The 24,616-nt window shown below is 39.2% G+C and overlaps 1 protein-coding gene across 2 annotated transcripts in view; it reads right to left on the bottom strand.

Moving 5' to 3' along the window:
* VPS41 (VPS41 subunit of HOPS complex) overlaps window positions 1-24,616 on the bottom strand; it is a 154,460-nt gene that overhangs the window by 32,278 nt on the left and 97,566 nt on the right. For both annotated transcript variants that reach the window (XM_006124074.5, XM_025185171.3), the window contains exons 13-19: window positions 19,364-19,479; window positions 15,749-15,805; window positions 13,488-13,549; window positions 11,506-11,587; window positions 4,319-4,411; window positions 2,200-2,327; window positions 777-921 (exon numbers count right to left, since the gene is read on the bottom strand). In XM_006124074.5, coding sequence (XP_006124136.1) covers window positions 777-921; window positions 2,200-2,327; window positions 4,319-4,411; window positions 11,506-11,587; window positions 13,488-13,549; window positions 15,749-15,805; window positions 19,364-19,479 — 683 coding nt within the window. The remainder of the gene's footprint in view (window positions 1-776; window positions 922-2,199; window positions 2,328-4,318; window positions 4,412-11,505; window positions 11,588-13,487; window positions 13,550-15,748; window positions 15,806-19,363; window positions 19,480-24,616) is intronic.

The raw sequence follows: 24,616 nt of genomic DNA, 5'->3' as shown, positions 1-24,616 counted from the left end.
TACAATATAACCTACTGTACCTTTCAAGTGAAATTACAGACCCACAGTACTTACATACTTGTAAAGACAGCATACCAAGAAAGATACTAAGCATTTGAAAGCCCCTGTTTTAACTTCAACAGTGTAGCAACAGCAGGGCTGCAGGCTCAACCCACAGGTGGGCTAAATTCCATCCCCTAGAACTCGTATCATTCCACGAAAGCTCATCTGTCTGAATTTTATCTGGTTCGGAGTAAAGAATACTGACTTTTTCCCAATGCACAAACGTCTTTTTTTTGGTGTGGAGGGTGGGGGAGAGGGGAGATTTAGGTCAATCACTGTGTATTTCTGTAAGCAAGTCAGTCATCTGCAGAGAGAAAAGTGGTGAGACTATCCAAAATGTATGTGAAGTTATCTTTCCCCAACTGTGTATTACTTTTTTTGGCTCATTAACCTTCTTAATTTCATTAGAAATGTAGCAAAAATCTTACGGCAGTCAAGACCCTTGGAGATGCTCAACAGGAGAGGCTGAAGGAAAAAAACAGAATACCAAAGCCCATATCCATTATGGTGTTTTGAGGGAAGGATTTTGCCCTCAGGGTTGTGTGATGATAATTTGGTTCTCTCGACTCAGAGGATGCGAATATATTTACTAAGTGCCTTCACGTCACCTCTAAATGTGTTTAGTCATAGAATACCATTCTGCTTATAAAGCATTCTGTTTAACAGATATTCACTTCTCACTTGTAGAAATATTAATGGCTCAGAAAATGATGAAGTATCATTAAAAATCATACCTCTGAATCAAAATCCATGAGGAGAACAATTTTGTCTCTGATAGAACTGAAAAGATTATGTTTATGGATCAACTGGAACACATCTTTATGCCTCAGGGTTAGGTAAATTTCAAGGGCTTTGCCATAGCGTTGGTCATAAGTGTATCTGAAAGAGATAACATTATAAGACAAAGCCATACACATTTGCATTTAAGAAAATCATGCACTACCATAGAAACAAAATACGTTACTTGTTTTGAGGAACAAAATTATAGTTTAAATAATGAGCTAAGAAAAAACAGGTGTTATGATTTTCAATTGTTTATTAAATTAGTAGACAAATGGGATTTTTGTTCCATCCCATTGCTACCCTCCATCCAGAAAAGCCTCTGATTCTCCCATCCCTCTCAGTCTCCACAAAGCAGGAGTGGAAAACCTAAGGCCCAGATGCGGCCTCCGACTTTTTTTTTTTTTTTTTTTTGCTTCTCATTTGTGTACCACCCCTGCTCCAAAGCCTCATAAGAGAGGCCCTGTCCTTTTTGGCTAAGGACAACTAAACAGAACTCACTGCAGAGGCCATCAGCGATACACCTTATAAGGCTGGGAGGGTTCATCATTGAGCTATAAGCTAAACTTACTACATCAGAGGCTACTTGTGCAGCACCTTTAATCAGGAAGGCAGACCCCTACCACTAAACCAGATCAAGTTAAAGCAGAATTTCCAGTCATACATTTCAAAGATAGCGTTCACAGACAAAGAAATTTCTCTGATTTTTCTTTTTTCAAAAAAAAACCCACACCACTCACAAAAGATGCTTGCTCTAATAAAATGAAGAGAGATGGGAGGGATTTGTTTTGGCAATGGAACTGGTAAATTCAATCTTGCACCAGAATTCCTTAACTTCATTCTTTACTACAGGATGAACTTCTCTAGACAAGCACCCTTGGGATCTGACCAGTGCAGAGTCAGAGAATTTGCTGAACCATGGGAGGTCAATAGTGTCTAGCAGGATTACCCACACTTCCACTGCTTATTGGGCTCTTAGAAAATATTTAGGGGTAAATTAGAGCTAAATAACAGCACAGAACATTGGGAGCCAGGACTGCTGGCTGTAAACAAACTTTATGGGAGTGTGGAAAACTTAGCCACACCCATGATAAGTGAACATCTGGCTAACTAAAATCATGCCAGACCATGGATATTGCCGGACCAGAGAAGTTCAATCTATACTTCCTTTTCATTAGATGAAATGAGTTAAGAATTGCTAAAAATTGCAATCAATACATCTACACAGAAAAGCTGGAAATGAAAGTGGTTGATATTCTAAAGAATGGATTATGGTAATTTCAACAAAGGGAGGCAGTCAAATACTAACAGACTATTTTAATAAAGATAAAATCTCAAACGGCTGGGTTTGTGTAAGGGAGTTTAAAATGCACTCACAATTCTGCAAGAGTGCTGAGCAAGGTTCTATTCTGTGGATCTTTCTTCAGGTGATCCACTACTACTTGAACTATGATCGTGTTGTTATAGAGATCTCCAGGCCACTCTTTGATCAGTGTAGCGAAACCCTAAAAGTGGAAGAGATCATTGATTAAAAGAATAGAAAGAACTGTCTAAATAATACTTCAAAGCATCAAAGTCACAGCTTGTGGTCTAAAACTGCATCAGCCAATTTTCAGTTATATTTTTGGCACCCACAAAAATATGAAATCGAGGGCACAAGTTTTGCTTTCTTAGATCCTGATTCTCCATAAACTTGTGCACATATTTAAATTAATGCACGTAAGACTTTGTAGGATGAGACACAGACTGTTACACCACTAGTATGTCAAAACAGAATTTCCCATGAGGAGATAGTCTACTTAGGACAAAACAGATGAATTTAAGTAATGAGCATTGCTTTTAAATGCATGTCTACAATGTTCTGAACATTTTAATACTGATCTTCTAAAGACTTTTCTTTAAATAGTTGAAATAACCAGAAATATAAGGATAAATGGTCAGACACAGATGTGGTTCTTATTGACAGTGACACCAAGTCCACATTTTTATGGCCATAGTGTGTGCATACATCCACTGAAGGTGTGCCCTGAAAAAACAATATTCATATTTATGTCCAGTTCCACTGGGGTTTGCGAACATGCAATTCTCTGAAAACATAGTCCAAACAATGTCATAAAACATTCCCTGACCCAGGCTGCTTATAATGCCTCTACTGTATAGTTTGTTATACACAAGTGGATTGCTGATTCTGCCGGAGCCCTCTCCCTTGGTCTCAGTGGGACTCCACATGGCCACAGTGTTCCACACCCCATAATAAGTTGCAGGACTGAGATGTGAAGGTCTGATCTAATAAGGTGCTGAGTGCCTTTTGTGAGGAACTGAGTACCCAGACATGAAGACAGTCAGCTCCTCTCCAGACCTAGTCCCAAAACAAAATACCATGACTACGAATATAATTTTAAATAATTAACTGTTGCTAAATTGATACATTTCAGAATCACCAAACTCTCTGGACTAAGACTGAAGGGATATTTAGATTGCTTCCATACTTCAGGATATATAACAGGTAAAACACAAAAAATCACAATGTGTGGGTCCTTTAGCATCTTCATCTTATCCTCCATTCATCCTTTTCTAACAACTTTGTTTTTCTTGTCTGTCTAAATCATATCATGCCATTATCACAGAATTGGAAGAGACCTCAGAAGTCCAACCCCCTGCCCAAAGCAGGACCAACCCCAACTAAATCATCCCAGCCAGGGCTTTGTCAAGCCGGAACTTAAAAACCTCTAGGGATAGAGATTCCACCACGTCCCTAGGTAGCCCATTCCAGTGCTTCACCACCCTCCTAATAAAATAGTTTTTCTTAATATCCAACCTAGACCTCCCCCACTGCAACTTGAGACCATTCTCCTCGTTCTCTCACTACTGAGAACAGTCTCTCTCCATTCTCTCTGAACCCCCCTTCAGGTAGCTGAAGACTGTTATCAAATCCCTCCCTCACTCTTCTCTTTTGTAGACTAAATAAGCCCACATTCCTCAGCCTCTCCTCGTAAATCACGTGCTCCAGCCCCCTAATAACTTGTATTGCCCTTCACTGGACTTTCTCCAATGTGTCCCTATCCCTTCTATAATGGGAGGGGAGGGCAGAATTGGATGCAATATTTCAGATGTGGCCTCACCAGTGCTAAATAAAGGGGAATAATCACTTCTCTAGATCTGCTCTAGAATTGCTAGACAGTAACCTCTTTGGGGCTCTATATATTTTCTAAGGCACCTAGCAGACTCCTATGATGTGCGCTAAAAATTATTACAATTGACCACACTCAACACATGGGTCTCTGATCCACCGATAAGTATTTCATTGTTTATTGTAAATATTACTGGTGTTCATTTTTGCTTTCTTAAACCTAGCATCAGTTCTCCATTTTTGCTTTCTTAAACCTAGCATCAGTTCTCCATTTCACAACAATAGAGTTTGCTACCAATTTTTCTAATTGCTCTTTAAAGGTATCCTAGTATGGGCGATGACTGTGGATGTGCCAGAATACAGTACCTCATAGTCACTCTCCAAAAACTCATGCAGGACCATTTCATAGATGAGAGGCTTCAGAACTGGATCCCGTCTTGGCAAATAACGGCTAATTGCCTATAGGAGGAACCAGATTAGTAGGGGGTTAAAATAAATTATTGTGCTTAAATACCTTTGGAGACAGGATATACAACATGCATTCTTTCCTAGCAATCTACCATCTAGTGAATTTGCGAGAAGTTTTAATGTTTACCAACAGCCATTCTTGCTACTACAATAGCAAGAATAGCCCATGGTAAACATTAAAAGTAAAATCAGATTTTTAAGTAGTATCTGACAAAGTAGTTTATTTTAAAATAGCCCAAATCGGAGTTACATTACTTACCTGAAAGAACTTTGTTGAGAAAAGATGTAGCTGAGATTCGGAATCTGACCATGTCACCAGGCGTTTCTTCATGTTGCAAGAGGGCAGTGTGTCACAGAAGCATCTAACTATTGAGTTAGTACCAAGGAAGATCTGCACATTGTTTTATAACTTTTGGGTGCAGAAGCCATTTAGTTCAACTACGCTGGCTTCAGCAATTTTAAAAGAAAATCCTATACATCCAAGTTATGAGCTAGCACCTTAAAATCTAATTGACTAAATGCACGGCCATATTTTTTGAAAGGGTATCAAAGTACACATCTTGCACAATAAAGCAAACTTACTTCTCATAAGATCATCTCATCCATGTAAACAAAATCTAAACTGGGAATAAGTAAAAACAACCAGCACCAAACAACCTGAAAAATTAAGTTTTAATTTCAAAATGGTCTTTCCATCAAGCACTGGTTAGAATGGTTTGATCTGATGTCCTATAAAGACACACAAAAATTATAGTCTAAGCAAGAAAGAAACAGGAGCATGTTCCAAGAATTAAATCAGTTTATATCATACACTGATTGCACAGCATATTATTACACACATATTTTCCATCTAAATATGAAATATTATTCTAGCAATAGGGTTTACTTTAGCAGATCATCAGTTTCCCATCGCTGAAAGCCATGTTCCCCCAAGTCACCAGAAAAGTTCATCTACAATCTTCTCAGTTCAGGTCAGAAAATGGGACAATCAGGGACATTTTTTAATTGCAATTTTGCATCCAAACTTTATTTTTGTTGCAATTCTCCGAACAGCACTAACGCTTATTTTGAGTTGATGGGTCAATAGGTGGGGAAAAGCTCTGTGTTACCACAGAGAATTCTTTCCCAGGTGTGGGTCTTGCCCACATGCTCAGAGTCTGATCACCATATTTGGTGTCGGGAAGGAATTTTCCCTCTGGTCAGGTTAGCAGAAATCCTTGGGGTTTATCACTTTCCTCTCAAGTGCTGGGTACAGGTTTAAACAACCAGCATTGTCAGGACCTGACCTGTCCCAAACAAGAGAATTTGCCGGACCAGGGAAGGTCTCCTGCCACTGGCTTCCAAGCCCATCACCCACAGCTGGCAGGCTGCCCCAGCAGGTAACCCTGAATATGGCTGGGCTGCTTGCTCAGCTATTGCTAATACGGTCTTGAGATGTATTAGGCGAGGTATTTCCAGTAGGGATAAGGAGGTGTTAGTGCCATTATACAAGGCATTGGTGAGACCCCATTTGGAATACTGTGTGCAGTTCTGGTCTCCCATGTTTAAGAAGGATGAATTCAAACTGGAACGGGTACAATGAAGGGCCATTAGGATGATCCGAGGAATGGAAAACCTGCCTTATGAAAGGAGACTTGAGGAGCTCGGCTTGTTTACCTTAACCAAAAGAAGGCTGAGGGGAGACATGATTGCTCTCTTTAAATATATTAGAGGGATAATTCCTCTCCCTCCCTGGTATTTATTTAAGCTTAATACCAATGTGGACACAAGAACAAATGGATATAAGCTGGCTAGTAGGAAGTTTAGACTTGAGATCAGACGAAGGTTTCTAACCATTAGAGGAGTGAGGTTCTGGAACGGCCTTCCAAGGGAAGTAGTGGGGGCAAAAGATCTATCTGGCTTCAAGATTAAACTAGATGGGTTTATGAAGGGGATGATTTGATGAGATAACATGATCTTGGTAACTAATTGACCATTCATTATCAGTGGTAAATAGGTAAATGGAGAGATGATAGGAGTTACTATAGAGAACTTTCTGGGTGTCTGGCTGGTGAGTCTTGCCCACATGCTCAGGGTTTAGCTGATTGCCATATTTGGGGTTGGGAAAGAATTTTCCTCCAGGGTAGATTGGCAGAGGCCCTGGAGGAATTTCGCCTTCCTCTGTAGCATGGGGCACAGATCACAGCTGGAGGATTCTCTGCATCTTGGGGTCTTCAAACTATTTGAAGGCTTCAATATCTGAGATATAGGTGAGAGGATTATTCTAGAAGGGGGTGGGTGAGATTCTGTGGCCTGCATTGTGTAGGGGGTCAGACTAGATAATCATAATGGTCCCTTCTGACCTTAAAGTCTATGAGTCTATGATATAGCTCCTGCTATGGGGCTTCAGCCCTGGCCCTGTGTAGCCCCGGCCCTGTGCAGCTGGAGGAAGCTACTGGGCTCCAGCCCAAGCCTTTCATAGCTCCAGACCCGACCCTGCGCAGACAGGGGAATCCGCGGGGTTCTGGCATTCCTGGGGGACTCCGGTCCTGCACTGCTGTGGGGCTCCGACCTCAGCGCCACACTCTTCTCCTGGAGGCTGCTGCAGGACTCCTACCCTGATCCTGTGCTGCCCCCAGCTGGGCTGCGAACTCTGATGCCCTGCCCAGCTATGTCCTCCTGCCCTTAGGCTCCTGGGCTCTCTGGTCCAGAAGTATCCATGGTCCTGCCAGAACACAGATGTTGCCAGACCAGAGAGTGCAGGATTCTGGAGGTACAACCTGTAGCGTAAATGGTGGACTTCCTTTAACTTGACATTTTTAAATAATGATTTGAGGATTTCAGTCACTCAGCCAAAGATTAGGGGTCTATTACAGGAGAAGGTGGGTGAGGTTCTGTGGGCTGACATGCTGCCCACTGCAGGTTAGATGACCATGAGAGTCTCATCTCAGCCTAAAGTCAATGGGTTTTGCTAACACTAAACATACTGAAGAAGTTTAAGCAAAGTCAACTTCTCCCTCAAAAAGTAGTCTATAGTGCAACGATGAGATTTAAAAAACAAACCAAAACCAAAAACCAGAGCATCTTCTGTCTACAGCTTGGACTACATTTTTTGTAAAAATCACTTCTACGGCTTTTTAAAAAAAGTATATTCCCTGCTCTCAGAAGATTCCTCCTCCTCCTATTTTTCTTGAGTCTGGCTGCTCTTCCAAATGAACTTTACCCAGTGGCCAGTGTGAACTTCCACTTTTGCTTGGAAAATGTAAATTGGGAATATGAAGTACAAAAAACTGGGTTTCCATCCTGCAAGCTGCCCTATACAATTAAGTCCCTATTCTGTGACAGAGACCCCCTTGTAATAGAAAAGGGATCTGGAAGTAGCCTGACAAAATCATCTCCTCCCCTCCCGATCCCCTTCCTCAATCCAGCTTCTTTAACTGCTCATCTCATAATTGCATTGTGCTCTCCTCTCAGCTGCCAGGGAAAAAGTGCTATTTTCCCCTTTGAAGTCTCACTGTTAGCAAAGGAGCTTCAAATGGAAAGCTGTTCTCTTCTGCAGTTTGGGAGAGAGAGATGCACCTAAGATGCTGAAGTAAAGCTGTAGTTAAAAGTTCCTAATGTCATATTTTGTTTAAGATCCCTAGTTAAGGTGGGGGAATTTAGGGGTATGTAAAGGACTTGTGGCTGGAAAGAATTAGATGCCTTAGTAGCCAAGTCCTGCACCACAATGGAGTTAGTGAAAAGGGGAAAATACACAAACATTCTTACTCCCCTTATTTCCTCTTTTAAACATGATTTCAAATAATAAGTAATGGGTATAAAGACTTTTTGCATGTGCATGAGGTCATCCCAGCCATAGGTCAGTATATGGCTATGACATCACCAAAAAGGCACAATGAGACAATCAGCATATAAAGTCCAATTCTACAAATTCTTAAAGCCCCCTGTGATCAGACCAATTGTCTGGACAACAGCATTAGCTGTTAGTTAAACAGATTGCCAGCTAAAACATTAAGGGTGGTCTGACAGGACTCCATTAGAAATTGAGTGGATTGTGAACTAAGGGCCCTTATCTCTAGTGAAGTGTCTGACTTCAATACCCCAGGATTGGGATATACAGACCTTTCATTGTTGAGGAATCCAAGAATCTCAGTTACAATACCACTTTGCTCATTTTCATATTACATAGATTTGGAACAATTTTATACTTGAGACAACATCTTATACATGGACGTATTTTATTTTTAAAAGATACTATTTTTAAAATTAGTAAATCTATCATGACAGGAGACCATGTACATAATTCAGAGCTTAGATCCCAACATCTTCTCAGGGTTGGGCAAAATGCAGCCCAGGGGCCAGATCCAGCCTGCCTAACACTTTGATAAGGCTCACAGACTGTATCTGGCCAGTTTCTATTTATATTCTGCTGCCTGTGCGTCATGGCTCCTTCCTCACTCTGGCACGATAAATGCAGAAGTGGGGACCAGCAAAAATACCCCAAAACCTTATCTACCAGGCATGGTATAAAACTTCCCCTCAAATCTTAACCTAGATTTTGGGAATAAAATCTCCGCTGCCACCACCCAAGTACTGATACAAAAATTGGGAAATCTCACTCCTAAAATACAAATCAGGACACAACCATTAACCACTACCAGGTAAAGGAAAAGGAAAGAGAAGAACTTTTATTATCACCACAATATTCCTGTTGCAAGCATAATGGCTAGATGGAAAAGTAACAATATACTCATGGAGGAGAAATTTACCATGGGCCAGGAACTGTTACAAAGGAAAGCAAAACCCATTTTTAAATGCAGAGACATCAGATTCCATTTCCCAAACCATAAAACAATAAAACCGAATGGATTTCTCTAAACTTTACCCTACTTACAGAAAGTGAAGAATGGTTTCTTGGAGAGAGAGAGAGACATGTCTGTCTCTCTCAGTAGCTGGAGAAGAACTCCTCAGGACAAAAGAGGGAAAACCCCCAAAATTCCTTTGTCCCAGTTTGAAATTCCTACCTACATTCCTATTGCCTGAATTTACCTGTTAAGTAAGGGGTTAATTTACCTGTTAACCCCTTAGTCCCCAGGCTGCTGGCTAACCCTCATGATTATGACACCTTATCACCTAATTTCCTCAGGCAGCAAGATCCTAGTTAAATGGCTCATGACTCCTGCTCATGGAGCTACCTTCGCAGGGGCCGGAGCCACGAGCCTTTTAAATAGCTGCAGCAACCGCCGGTGGCTGCTAGGCAATGCGGTAGCGGCAGGACTGGGAGATGAGAGTCCTTTTCTGTGTTTTTAGTTCAAAACCTCTGACCTAGAGAAATCTGGGGGGAGACTAGTCCCGAACCGTGCACCTTCTGCCCCAGGCCCCCACTCCCTTCTGGGGGGTGGAGCCAGCCTGTGACCACGTTGCAAAATTCATTAAGTGTCCCCCCCCATGAAAATTATTACCCACCCCTGTTCTAAAATGATTTTATTCCCCATTTAGTGTTACAAAGCACCTTAATCTCAATCCACAATCCTAACTCCCTAAAATAAATTAGAAATAGTTAAATTTTGGAACAGCAATTTTATTCTATCAATTTACACAGAATTATGGATTACCATATTTAAATGCTGAATGAAATTAATAAATATTTCAATGAGACAAGAGAATTCAAAACCCACTTCAGGAAAAAGACCAGTTTAGGATTGGTCATTAACCATTTGTAGCAGTCAGGTATCATAAAAGCCCTGAAGAAGATCATATATGATTGTAATCGGAAATGAAAAAAAGAATATGCTGGAAGTGTGGTTTGTAGCTTATATTCTTTTACAGTCTGCTTTCAGAAGGGTGAAAACAGCCAACTGTTTAGAAAGGCAGTAATTTAACAAAGAGGTTTTTGCAGTAAACCTGCAAATATTTTTATATTTTACAGTCTGCTGGATGACATAAGTGTAGACAAGAAAACATTCATTCTAGACACTCATATCTCCTGCCCATCTCCCAAAAAAAAATCAAACCAAAGAGGGGGACAGTATATCACAATTTCACCTGTACAAGCATTTGGGTCTCTTATTGTATTGAAATACAGAGAGACAAACAAGAGATTTCATTTTCCAATGTGGCTAAGTGTGCATCGAACCACTAACAACTCATATAAAGACAGTCCTATTCTCTTATTAGTGAGACTCTACAAAAGAAAAGAAATAATAATAAAAAAAGCCGGGCATTTCCTTCACTCTGAACTAACCAGTTCAAAACAAGCAAGGGACCACATGCTGTGAGATCTTAATAATATGTCCTTTTTGGCTCATTGAACTTGAATAGAAAGACATAACATTCAGAAATAAATGTGTATGTGTTATCAAAGGGAGGGTACTTAATGTTTTCTACTCATTTGGGAGTGACTGCACTTTAGCCTTACATTGTGGACAATTTATTAACTGAGTATCTGACTGGGAATGTGGACTCTTACAGTAGTTTGCAATGCTAGTATTAGCAAGACACAAGAAGCTCCCCACTTTCAGTGTCCAAGAGAGAGGAAATTGGTTACTTACAACTTAAATTATTCTCTAGTGCTGTGACCATTAAGCAAAACTGATGCTCTACACAGGGGGTTTAGAATTTTGTGAAGGGGCCATTAAATCCAGAAATGCATGCTGGAAAAGGAATTCCATTTTCAAAAGATCTTTATGGATATTTGAAAATAAAAATCAATGGGAACTGAATAACCAACCTAGAACACATTTGGAAATCCTACCCTCAATAAATAAATACCCATTGTGTGTGGTGGATGGGCAAAGGGGGTAGAAAATTATAAATATTTAGGTGGGTACACAGTTGTATTCTACTTCAAACTTTGCTTCAAAAATACATATTAACCTGTATGAGAATCATACAAGTGCTGACCTGTTGTTCATAGATTAATTTTGACTTTAAGAACCAATTTGCAGCAGGCTTCTGCATCTCAGATGTGCATAGTTGTGTATTAGATACATATATAGAATTCTAGTTCAGTTAATGTCACATATATTTGGTCAACTTCAGCCCCATAGATTAAACATGGATCACTCCATACAAACAGGTCAGTTAAGAAATATGAATTAACCTACCTTAAGTTGTCCTATTTCTTTAAATTTATAAACTTCAAACTCCCAGAGTTCTGTGTTCTTTCCAAGTATTCTTTGACATTTTCTGAGGGCAAAATGACAGCAATTACAAATACATTTAGACAATCATGGAACTGGAAGGGACTTTGAGAGGACCCTGCCCTCGTGGCAGGACCAAGCACTATCTGATAGGTGTTTGTCTAACCCGCTCTTAAAAATCTCCAATGATAGCAATTCCACAATTTTCGTAGGCAACTTATTCCAATGTTTAAACACCATGACTATTAGGAAGTTTCTCCTAATGTCCAACATAAACTTAGGTAAAGTACTTTAAATTTGTTCTCATTGAATTTCATTCTGTTTACCTGATACCATTTCACCAAATCATGTTGAATTTCCATCTTATCTTCCAAAGCACTTGCAACCCCTCCCAGCTTGGTATCATCCACAAACATTATAAGCGTACTCTCTATGCCATTATCTAAATCAGAAGATATGGAAAGGATCCCTGTAGAACCCCACTTGTTACACCATTCCAGCATGACTGTGAACCACTGATAACTACTCTCTGAGAACAGTTATCCAACCAGTTAGGCACCCAACTTATAGTATCCCCTCCTAGGTTGTATTTTCCTGTTTGTTAATGAGAAGGTCATGTGAGACTTTATTAAAAACTTTACTAAAGTCTAGATATACTACATGTACCACTCCCCACCCCCCCAGGCTTATTACAAGATTTTTCTTGACAAATCCATGCTTATTGTTATTTAGCACCATATTTTTGGTCTAGATGTTTGCAAACTGATTCTTTAATTATTTGCTTCATTATCTTTCCTGGAACAGAAGTTAAGGTGTCTGGTCTGTAATTCCCTTTGCTGTTTTATTTCTCTTTTCATAGATGGGCACTATATTTGCCCCTTTTCCAGTCTTCTGAAATATCTCCTGTCTTCTACAACTTTTCAAAGACTGGGACATTAGCTATTGATATCTCCTTAGTCAGCTCCTTGAGTATTTTAAGATGCATTTAATCAGGCCCTGGTGATTTGAAGACATCTAACGTGCCTAAGTAATTTTCAACATGTATGGACCAACAAAAACACAAGCATATTGGTTATGTTCCCTCAACATACTCCTCCTTCCCAAACCAGGCACCTTTAATGGCCCTGGGCTCAGGCAGTCCTTATTCAACCATGTCCAAAAATGACACTGCTTTCTTCAAAGCATACCAACACTACTCCTTTGGAATCTAGAAAGGATCATTAGAGTAACTGGTATGATAATCACACCTTTTTTTCCAGCAGCAAAATATGCCATCTCAGCTATAGTTCTACCTGGTGCTGAGCCAGGACCTTAATTCTATTTCCCACATTATTTAAAAAAAATCAAACAAACCCTAAAAAAAAACCTGCAAAGTTATTCTGCTACTGTATTCCATTATTTTAGTGTCATCAGTTTAGGTAACAAATTTGCTGTTTGATGATCTCCCATTAACATGCTATCTTTTGCATCCCTTATACAAGGATAAGTTCCCAATTAGAAAAGATTTTGAGCCACTGCACCTTCCTTTCATTTCAATTTGCTGGTGGTCATCAGTTCTAAAAATCAGAATGATTTAACTGCTTAAATATGGGCTTAAGCACCTCACTTCCAATAGTCAGCTTTGAAATTTTTAGTATAAAGTATAATTATTATTGTGAATACTGAACATTGATAATCAAGTGGATTCAAATGACAGCGTAAATAGACATAATGTGGTCTAAAAGAATTAAATCTCTCTCTTAAAATGTGTAGTATATTTCTAACAACTAAAGTGACTAGAAAGATAAGTCACAATAGCAAGCTTGCAAATGTTTCTGTCTTTACAAATTAAAGGATAAAAGTAAAACAAATCACTGGATTCCTACGAAACAAGGATTGCTTTATCTATTTCATCCATGCATTATACATAATCATATGCACAGCAAAGACATTTCTAAATATATTACCTGGCAGCCAAGTCATACTCTCCTTTCTCCATTAGATGATTTATATAGGCTAAGCCTATGTCCTATAATAAAGAGAAAAAAATGTAAAAAAAGTTAAAAGAAGCTATAAAAGTTCCCACGTCAATTCTTCTTGAAAAGTCAAATGTTTAACAACACTGCTGTAATAAACCTTTCAGGTTGCATTCAGTGGCTTATTAGGTGGAGATATCCCTGAAAAATAAGCAATGACTGACCTAAGCCCCTGTTCCCACTTAGAAGTGAGCACATGTACATAAATCACAGTGAAATATTCATTTTAAAAATCTCATCTCTTGAACATATGACACTATTAAATAATTTATGATGACTTCTCCAATACTGAGAAGAATATACTACTTCCTAAATTGTGAGTGGGGCTCAAAATATGTATCTAGATAGTCAGCATTTGAGACACGAAGATCAAGGTTGAGAATATGTTGACTCTGACATGGGACACTTTTTGCATCAATGACAAGAAGGGTTCAGTGTCTGGGGGAAAGAATACCAGCACATCTGCTGAGAACATACTCCAAGAAGTGCTCCATACAGGAGAGGAAATACCGATAATTTAACAAGCTGTTCATTTTATTACACAGAAGTAGGGAAAGGAAAATACGCTACAGGCTTTATTATCTAAAAGGCACTAAATGACACCAGTGCTCTTCAAGGTACTGCACAGCAAAATGCAGAGGTACAAAGGCAGAGATCTGTCTGCATTTACATAATAAATCCTGTCTCAAGATTACCTCATTAATAAGCTGTGATTCAGTTGAGACACTATTTGGTACTTCGGCCATTTAAAAAGTGCCCATTTGTTATCTGAGGTGATCACATCAATGCTCAGAAACAGTATCATCATAGCTTTTCACAGATAAAGTTGATTGCACTACACAAGGCTCACTGAACAACTTATTTCAAGCAATATCACTGAAAGGGGCTGAGGGCCCTATGTAAGGAATTCTACTATAGCCATTGTTTGATTGGGTTGGCAAATAGTATGGGAATTGGATTTTTATGCAGATCAGGTGGCCCTAGCATTCTGTGTAAGTGATGCTCAAAGGTCGTGGCCATTATGACAACAAACAGAATCCTTGGGAGGAGCACACTGTGACATGACCCTGTCACTCTGCTTAAATGTATATGTTGAATATGTTTTGCTACTCATTCCCAGTGGACTTCACCTGCTGTGGGCTGGATCTAAAGCCCAGTGAAGTCAACTAGACTTCTTCCATTGCTTTTAGTGGGATTAAGTTATACCTAACTAGTGAATAATTGTGGCTATATGTACATTAATTGGATTTCATTCTAACCTCATTTTATAAGTAAAATATTAGTAGAGCATTTCTTCTTTTATTTTCTGACCAGGACCTGCTTTCGGGTTTATTTCTTCTGAAAGGGCCATAGGCAAAGCATGCACAGAACTGAACTCCCTGGGTGTTATATTCTGGTGACGCCATCAACTCATGCTGGGAAAAGTAAAACACCTATTAACCTACTTCTAAAATAAAAATGTGTAAATGTCAGGGTACATTTGCAATTTAACTATGAATTAAAATTTTCAATTGATGCTTTGTGCTTATTCTTTAAATACCACATTCTACTTTTAAAAGAAAAGTCATCAACTTAACATCACGGTCAATTAAAAAACAGGAGTTGAAAGTGGTGCTGGTTTTCTGAGGATTCATAATATTTTTCTATATTACAAAATATCTATGTTCATCTTATTGTTTTGTATAAGACCAAACAAGCAACAGGGAAAATAACCATACAGAGGTAAACAATAATTACAATGTAAAAGGCAGGGATTTTTAAAATAGTTTATAGGAATCAGTGCCCATTTCCCACTGATTTTCAACAGGATTTAGGTGTCCTTAGACCCCTTTAATAATTCTAGACAATGTGTTATCTTACACAGAAAGTAAAACTGAAAAAGAAATTAGCTTTTCTCTAATGACTTTCAGGTATTATAATATTAGGTATTACCAAAAATAATAGTAGATAAAAATTACACTTATGACTTTTTTTTTTAAAGTTCATCATTCTTGTAAACTCTGAACATCCATGCCCTGCTTTGGGACTGACATCAGAAAACGGAATGCTAATTGGAAAGTGTGTAATTATTGTCTGAAATAATATGGACAAACAAATATAATAACCAAGATTCCTAGGATGAATGTAAAGCACAATGCAGTATTCTAAAGAGAAAAAATATATATGTTTATTTTGAAGTTTTTAAAACTTACCAAAATCCTGTGTTTTTTTATGGTCTTCTGACTGATCTCAGCAGCCATCAAAGCCTCCTATGTTCATACGATAGAAAAGTGACATACAAACCAGATATACAAAACTTCTATACAGAAAGCTCTAGAACTGCATAAATCAAATCCTTTTTATTGTGTCTTGTGTTTGAAGCACTGCAATTTTTAATGCCATGGTTGGATGAACAGCTTAGAATTCACACTCAAACAAAAGCAGTCAGCCAAAAAGAAAACTACTTTTGTTTCCATCTGGGTTCACTCCACATTAGTATATTAGGATCAAATTTCAAGACTATGGCACAATATATAATGCAGTACCATTGGTTAATGTTCAGACAAAAATCCTCTGCTAGAAAAAGCTATGTGAAAAATCTGTTTGAGGAAAAAAGATTGGGTTTTTTTTGTTTGTTTTTGCTATACTCAACAAAATATTGTGTCCAGTTAGAATGATTTTTTTCAATAAATGTAAATAGTAGTTCTTCCTTTATTTCAAGTGTACAAAAACAGATCTGGCTTTTTATAAGCCAAGTGAAAGCTTAATTTAGATTACAACACAAGCCATTCATTGAATATTAGCCTCAGAGGGCTTTCCCTAACGCCATGTCTACACTATGAGATAAGGTCAAATTTATGAAGATCGATTTTTTGTACCCAATTTTGTGAAGTCCCCACTGTACACAAAAATTCAATGCAGTTCGAAATAGCACGCCCATATGGTGGCCACCATCGACTTTGAGAGTGATACACTGTGGGTAGCTATCCCACAATTCCTGTGCCCCTTTGCTTTCTGGGTTATGCTCTCAATGCATGCAGGGACCGCAATGCATACATGCTGGGTGCATGTCGTCAACGCCCCATAATGCAATAATCTTCCCCCTCCCCTTTGGTTGACAGCAACAGCAAACAGTCTCTTCATACTCTTTTTCCCCTTGTTATCCACGAAGATGCCATAATAACATAAGCATGAATCCCATCATGGATCCCATTGAGCATCAAAGCATTATGGAAATCATATTATCCAGGGTGTGCTTTATGCTGGAGTATATCCAGAGCATATAGAGGGTCCACTGGAACAAGGAAGAATCTTGGAGGGCCATGAACATCCCTCTTTTGCAAAGCACTTGAGTTGAGCGACTAGCAAATATCACAAGCATTCGATTCCCTGGACACAGAGAAATGCTAGTTCTGGTGCCTTCAGACAAGCACAGATGGTAACAACATAGCCTTGTAATTGTGTAAGTAATAAGTCAGTTAGGAATAATGAATGCATGTTATAGCAAAAGGTTTGGATTAAATTTAAACACAAGATGTAGGTCTCAGACAGGCCAGGTAGCTTTGTTAACTTAGCTCCAGCTCTGTTTGATGTTTGCATATTCTGATGTTAAAGTGAAGGGATGGAATATTGTAATACATAGTGATGTTAATATTATGTAAGGCCTTGTAATAGAAAGAAGTTTAATGTTAAAGTTACAAAGCCTTTCATTAAAGTGACTAGAAGTACCCTTTTGTTCCACGTTGCAATTGTGTAAATGTATTGCTTGTGTGAATGAGAGAGAGAATGTTTTAGAAGAGATAAGCGTAAAGGCCACTGCATGCTCAAATGGTCAGAGGAGGAGCCGGAGACTCAAAAGCACCAAATAATTCTCAACTAAGTGAAAGCACACTGAAGACACAGACTTCTGGGGCAGATTGGCGAACCCTGAAGTTATCGGGAAGAAGCTTGCCACTAAGCATATGTCATAGGAAGATTGATTGTAATGCTGAAAGACAGATTAAGGCCTGAGAAGGTAAAATGCATAGACTTGCATGGAAGAAAAATCCTATAAAGGATGTGGGGTATTTTGTATGGTTCCTCAGGTTTTCACCCTGCTAAGACTATGAAGCATCCATCTGGGCTGACAAGAACCTGGCTTCTTCCTCACACCCAACCTATCTGGCCAATAGGCTGGGCCAAGCAACAGACTAGCAACTATTCCAGCAGCACGCGCGTGCGTGAGCACATATGCTACTTTATTATATCATCAATAAATGCGGTGTGTTGCCTTATACCCCTGAAAATGATCCCGTGTGCTTCTTTTAAGCATAACAGAAACACATAGTTATGCCCATATGGGACGATCAGCAGTGGCTGCAAATCTTTCGCATAAGGCTGCTCTCATGGAATTTTGTGAATTGCTTCCCCCCACCTGCCTGAAGTGCAAGAATACCAGAATGAGACCTGCTCTGACAGTGGAGAAGCAAATGGCAATTGTCTTTTGGAAGCCTGCAACACCAAACAGCTACCAGTCAGCTGGTAATCAATTCAGAGTGGGGAATTTTCACAGGTCTTGTCCTGTGCATCTGGAGAGCAGTAGAGTTGAAAGTCCTGGCTAGAGCAGTCACTGCAGGACAACTCCCAGAGGCCAAGAACTTCGACTTTCACAGTGATACGTCTGCACTACCGTAAAGTCGATCATACAAGATTGTATTTTAGCATTATTCTTCGTGAAAAGCAGAAGTACTGAAATTGACTTTAATGTCCCCCAAAGTCAATGGAATAGTGGAACATTGTTTACAAATTTTACCTAATGTGGCTAACTTCGACCTCAACTCCCAGCGTAGACTAGGCCTAAAACAGACACGGCTATCGTTGAAATGTGCTTGAGCTTTGTGGAACACCTGCATAACTACATTCACAATTTTGAATTTATTTGTTGTGAAAAACAAATCCCCATAGATGTTTATGAGATAATCTGCACTGGGGATATCATAATTTAGTTAACCACAGAAATATGTGCTAAATGGGGATGAGACCCTATATTCCTTCCTAGACATCTGTTTTGAATTTGGCTTTAAAACACTTGCATTCAGCTCATAAGTACATTTCAATTAACCTTTGCAATTTTTTTTAAAACAGTCTAAAAAGTCCTCTAATTGATTCACTATTAGAAATCAGAAACCAGAAAATTCGGGGATTCCATTAACATTGCCCCTAGGCTCAACTTAAAGACACACTGCAAATTCTGGAACCAATACTAGGTGCCTAAAAATAAGCATTTAGGCATCTAAATAAATGACAGGATATTTCTAAGAAAATGAGCATCTTAGGCTCCTAGTGTAGTTACTTATCTCTACCAGTATTCAGCAATTTTCAAGTCTGGCACTGCAAATGTTCTATTTTGTCCTAACTTATATAATATTTCGAAAACTGTGCCACGTATGAAATAAACTACATCTTAGCTGGAGCTGTGTGTTGTGTATTTCTTTAATCAGTTTGGATGTCTTTTCTTTAATCAAGTTTGGATGGTCCCAAAACACAGAAAGAATATGTGTCCCAATACATTTATTCAGAGCTAACTAGTGTTAAATGTCACTAAAATTAGTAACAATGCAAACTTGACATGGTCACACTTTTTCTATCTATTACACATTCAGGCTCCAGTCTGTCCAAGATTTACACAATGGGACCACATGTGAATAAAGTTATACGCATGCTCATGTGATGGCAGGATTGGGAACTAAATTTAAAAGAAGGTCTTCCCATTCACATGATGGCAATGTTTACTAAGGAGAACAAGACTTTCAAACATAAGCAATTAGAGATAGTGTGGTAAAAATTACCTCATATTTCTTCTTTTCAAGAAGCCAGTCAATGTGGTCATCTTGGTCCCGCTCTTTAGCCACAACAATATCTCTTGGACTAATAATGTAAAATAGCGATTCACCCTCGGAATGCTCTGCAAACACAGGAAAATTTATTATTTTTAAATTTTATTTTCCTTAAGTTAAGCCTTGAGCTTTAGATCATCTTTGGGGACAAAAAACAAAAAAGAAGCAAGCAAGACAGAAAGATGCAGAATATGACAACTTTGGCTGCTGTGTGTTTCAACAACATAAAACTGGTATCAATAGCAAAATAGCAAAATAGCTTTCAAAACTCACCACAGCTTATTAAAAAATTCTGATTCATCCTCTAGGTGCAAACCGTATGATGGTTGGGAACACGTGGTTATACTTTGAGAGGGCTATTATACTACCTTGCTTGCAATAAATGCATCCTCCCCATCAAGGTCAAGGCTACCAAAACCATAACTTATGGATGCCATATATTCTTGGGGCTTGATAAATCATTACAGCAATGCATTTGCAATTCTGTAACTTAAAGTTACATAAACACAAGGGATTCACCAACAGTATAAACCCTTGTTTAATTAATCCTGAAGTAACAATTTAATTAATCCTGAAGTAATTAAGTAACAAGTTTAATTAATCCTGAAGTAACAATTCACACAAAGGTAAGATCTTGTACAGAAGAGGACTGCTCAAAAGAGCATTTCTTTCCCCAAAGCCTGGAAAAAAAAACTCTCTCTCTACATTTTGTAGGTACAGAGATAAAATTTCTCACACAGACAAAGCTATGTATAGTACACAGCATATTCTATGCCATTAAAAATGTATACACAGCAGATGAATTAGAATATTCACAGAACACTGGAGCTTTATAGTAGGGATCAGGTCTATATTTGAGTAAAGGTATAGAGTAGTACCTATTCTCTTGATGGGAATAGAATGGCATGGAAACTGGCAGCAGATGTACTCAGGAGGGCTGACAGAATTTTGGTATCTTTTTCCGCTTTTTTTTCCCTACAGAAGAGGCTTTTCTGAAATTTGGCCCATCTACACGGGACCAAATTTCAGAAAAACCTCCTCTTTCAGAACATCCCTTCATCATAAAATGAGGAATACAGGGCTGCCAAAAGTACGTGTCTGCTTTTTCGGAAACTGTTCCGAAATAGCAGACACATTCCTTGGACATGGCATAGCTTTTCCAGGATAACTCTGGTATCCCAGAAAATCACCACAGCGTAGACATCGCCTTATGCAGGATGAAATCTACCATGATGCCCTTTTCACAAACTGGGAGACCTTCCATCCAACCTATATCTGAAAGAAAGCTTCTAAAAGATCCAGTGCTGTTCAAGTAAAATACTAGAGTCCGTCCGACATCCAAGGTATGAAGCATCTTTTTTTTCCCCTTATGCCATCATTCCTAAAAATGAAGAGGGTGGTAAGTGTATGGCACGATTAAAAGTGGAAATCTGAGACTACTTATGAGGGACTTTAAATGAAAAAATAATATACTTTGTCCCTATGAAACACTTCTATGGAGAGTCAGCAACCAGGGCAAGTTACTCTTCCACTCTCTTCACGGAGGTGCTGGTCACCAAGAATGATACCTTAATAGACAGATGAAACAAAGAAAGCGATGGTCATTGACTCACAAGGAGGACCTATCTGCACTGCCAGTACCAAGCGTATGTCCTGGAATGGCAAGCGGTCTGCTATTCAAGGTATACAGACTGATGAAATTCCTTAAGGGCCTAATGGCGACAGGTTGAAAACACATACTCGCCCTCTGTTGGTGGGAGAAATGTGGAGAGAGGAGCCTTAATATAGGGAGATATACCTATCTCATAAAACTGGAAGGGACCTTGAGAGATCACAGAGTCTCGTCTCCTGCCCAGACCAAGTACCATCCCTGACAGATTTGCCCCAGATCCCTAAATGACCCCATCAAGGATTGAACTCACAACCCTGGGTTTAGCAGGCCAATGCTCAAACCACTGAGCTATCCCTCTTTATACGACCTCACTCAGGGCCCACTAAGTGACTTTGAGGCAGGAGAAACAATAAAAGACTGTGAAATGGAAGATACAGCACAGGGATTTTTTTTTTTAAAAAGCTGGGGGAGGCATACGGCCCAGCCATAACTGTTCTGTGGGTCTTGGTCTCTGGAACATCTTCCAAAGTCAGATGGGAACTGGGATCCTTCCTGATGGTGGCAATGACTGAAACAGCTTCCTGTCCCAGGAGGGTGGTGCACAGGAGACAACATTGGATTTAAAGGATGATCCGGAATAGTCCCAAGTCTACAAGCATGCTGTGCCACTCTGTCAAAGACCAAATATGTTTGCCAGATAATGCCAGTACTGGGAACATCATATTAAGTATTCAGCTGGGCTGGATCGGACAAGAAAGTTGGATGCACTGCTGACCTGACCATCAATGGTCCTGTGATCTGCTTTCCCCACCTTGAAGTAGCACAGGAAAACATCTGAGTCTGCAAAAGGACCAGTACCAGTAGATCTGCTCCCCTGTGCAACCTTGCAGCAAGAGGTAGAACAAGTCTCTTGCTGCTGTGTAAGCCTTAGATGCGGTTGGCACCAAGAGAGCTCTTTAGCCTGGCAGTTGCTGCACTCAGAAAATGTACACTACAGTAGGAGTCAGCCTTGACATCTCCAAAACTGGAGCTGGAGTCAAAGAGCCTCCCAGGGATGCAACAGAGGCACATAGAAAGGAGCGGTGTCTCCCCTCTACCCATGGCACTGGGAAATCTTGAATTCTTGTCAGGTGCAGATCTGTCTGTATCACAGAGGTATGTTGCTCACTGGATCTCCTGGACATTTCCTCGGCACTGGTGAAGGGACTGGTGCCTTCCTTCTGACTACCTTCTTTGGAGAAAAGACAGCACTATTTGGAAGGAGCAGTTCTGAGAATTATTTGACATCCATTCTGACTGGAAAGGCTCCAAAGGTGGTTGCAAGGCAGCCTCCATAGGAACATAGCACCAGGGACAAAGAAGATAGTTGTCCCGAGGCCTGGTGATTCAAAAAGCCCTTGACTCCCAGCCACTGGTGCTGCCACAGTTGCAGCTGCAGCCTGGAGTCCTGGCCCCTTTAAATCGCTGCACACTCTATGTGGGTCTAAAGGCTGGGAGGAGGCCCAGCACTCCTGGTGGTACACAAGGCTGTCAGCTCCCTTGTTCCCACAGATTTCGTGCAACCAGCAAAAGGGCTTAAAATCCAGGGGCTAAGGCATGCTGGAAACCTAGTGTTGGCACGTGACTACTAAGAAGTACTTGACACCATAAAACCCAAGAAAAAGAAAGAAAATGGTCAAACTAAACTAGAAGAACAAATACCACTAAACAAAAGACACTAATGATACAGAAAACCAATGTTAGTGGGAAAAACTTCAATAAACAAGTCCATGTGCTCAAACTACCCAGTCACTGAAGGAAGTGAGCAACCAGTTGCACCAGTATGGTAAAGGCAAATTCACAGCACTGATGGGCCTGCTAAAGGAAAAATATCTTCTCTGGCTCTGGTGCACTAGGCCACCTGGTTCCACCTGTGAAGTGGAACATATATGGGCAATCACTCAAAGAAGAACCTACATTAAATCCTAAACTTACTATTATCTACTGAAGAAATGTAAATAGCTCAAAATTAAATAAAAAATATTGGCTGTGAATCAACTAATTATCGAATCTAACCACTTGAATAAACTGAAATAAGAGAAAACGTTGTCTGTGCACTTGTTAAAGGGCTGCTGCTGTCAAAAGTCAGTATAGTACTTCAACAAACTCTGCTTCCAGGTGCTTAGCTGGTGATTTCTACCAGTTCAGCAGTGTGAACTTGGTGGCAACCGTGTGCTAAGGAACCAACTGGGAACTGAAAAAGCAGGAAAGCTTATTTTCCCTCTTCCAATCTCTAAGAAAAAAAATAGGTGCAAGAGGGTGAGTTCTGCCAGTTCTAAAATCCAGAAGAATATGGTGACAGTGAATACAGTCGTGACAACGAATACTTCCTTTGTTAAAGTAAATCAGTTAGCTTTAAATGCAAATCATATTTGATACACTTGATAAGTGTATTTGTTTTTTGGATGTATCCAGCTCTTTTAAAGGCAATTTTATTTAATAAAAAATTAAAATGCCATTTTAGTGTATTTTAATTGAATTTGAGTTTCCAGTCACACAAAGCTTGACATATCATTCACCGTTTTCTAAAATAAAAAAAAATTATAAATGAGAATAAAGGTAAATTAAGCTATATCAATCTGCATACATATAGTGTATCCTCCTGGTTAGTAAGAAGAAACACCAAATTTAAGGTAAAGACTGTATTTAGTTGCAAATAAACACATTTTAATAGTTACCAACTTATTTTCCTTAAAGAAAGGTTGATTCATATAACTCAAAAGGACCTACACAAAACAAAATTAAGATTTAATTAAATAAATTATTTAAATCAAGCATTCCTGCTTCTTGATCTAAATCATTATTAAAATAGGAGATTTAAATTGCTTTGATTAAATCAAACCACATTAAAAACTATGAGACAAACAGATACTATGGTAACGAGGATCATAGAAATGTCACGGATAGCCAGAAAATAAGTTGCTTATGAAGCCAAATGCCCTTAAAAAAACATAAGTAAACTGTTAGCTCTGGTCTACACTAGGGAATTATTTCAAAATATCCCTCCTATTTCGAAATAATAAGCGAAGCATCCACACTACCAATCCTTTTATTTTGAAATAAGGGCTGGTTATTTCAAAATCCGTACTCCTGATTTCCTCAGGGAATAACACTTATTTCAAAATAGTCCACTGCTGCTATTTCAAAATAACTCCTCCTCAGACTAATTTGAAGTAATTACTCTCCAGTGTTTCCTGGGGCTCTAAGTGCATCCATAATAATGGAGCTTGCTTTGGACTTTAATTTTGAGGCTCCCCTGCAGGTGGGACATACTATTTTGATTGTTATTTTTTGAGTTATTATTTCAAATTTAGTTATTTCGAAATAATTTCCTAGTGTAGACATGCCCTTAGTGCAGTTACTGTTCATCAACCAAATGTGTAATCTCATCAATAACCATATCAAGCTGTATGACAAGTCCTATTATTTTATGAAGCCTGCTGATCAGCATTAATTACCGTAAAATCACGAATATAATGCGCACTTTTTTCCTGGGTTTTTTTAGCATCAAAGTCGGGGTGCACATTATCCATGGGAGGTTTTTTTTAAAAGTT

Source organism: Pelodiscus sinensis, chromosome 2, assembly GCF_052426305.1.
Source record: "Pelodiscus sinensis isolate ZL-2025 chromosome 2, ASM5242630v1, whole genome shotgun sequence".
Classification (NCBI taxonomy): Eukaryota; Metazoa; Chordata; order Testudines; family Trionychidae; genus Pelodiscus; species Pelodiscus sinensis.
This window is presented reverse-complemented; position numbering and strand designations above follow the sequence as displayed.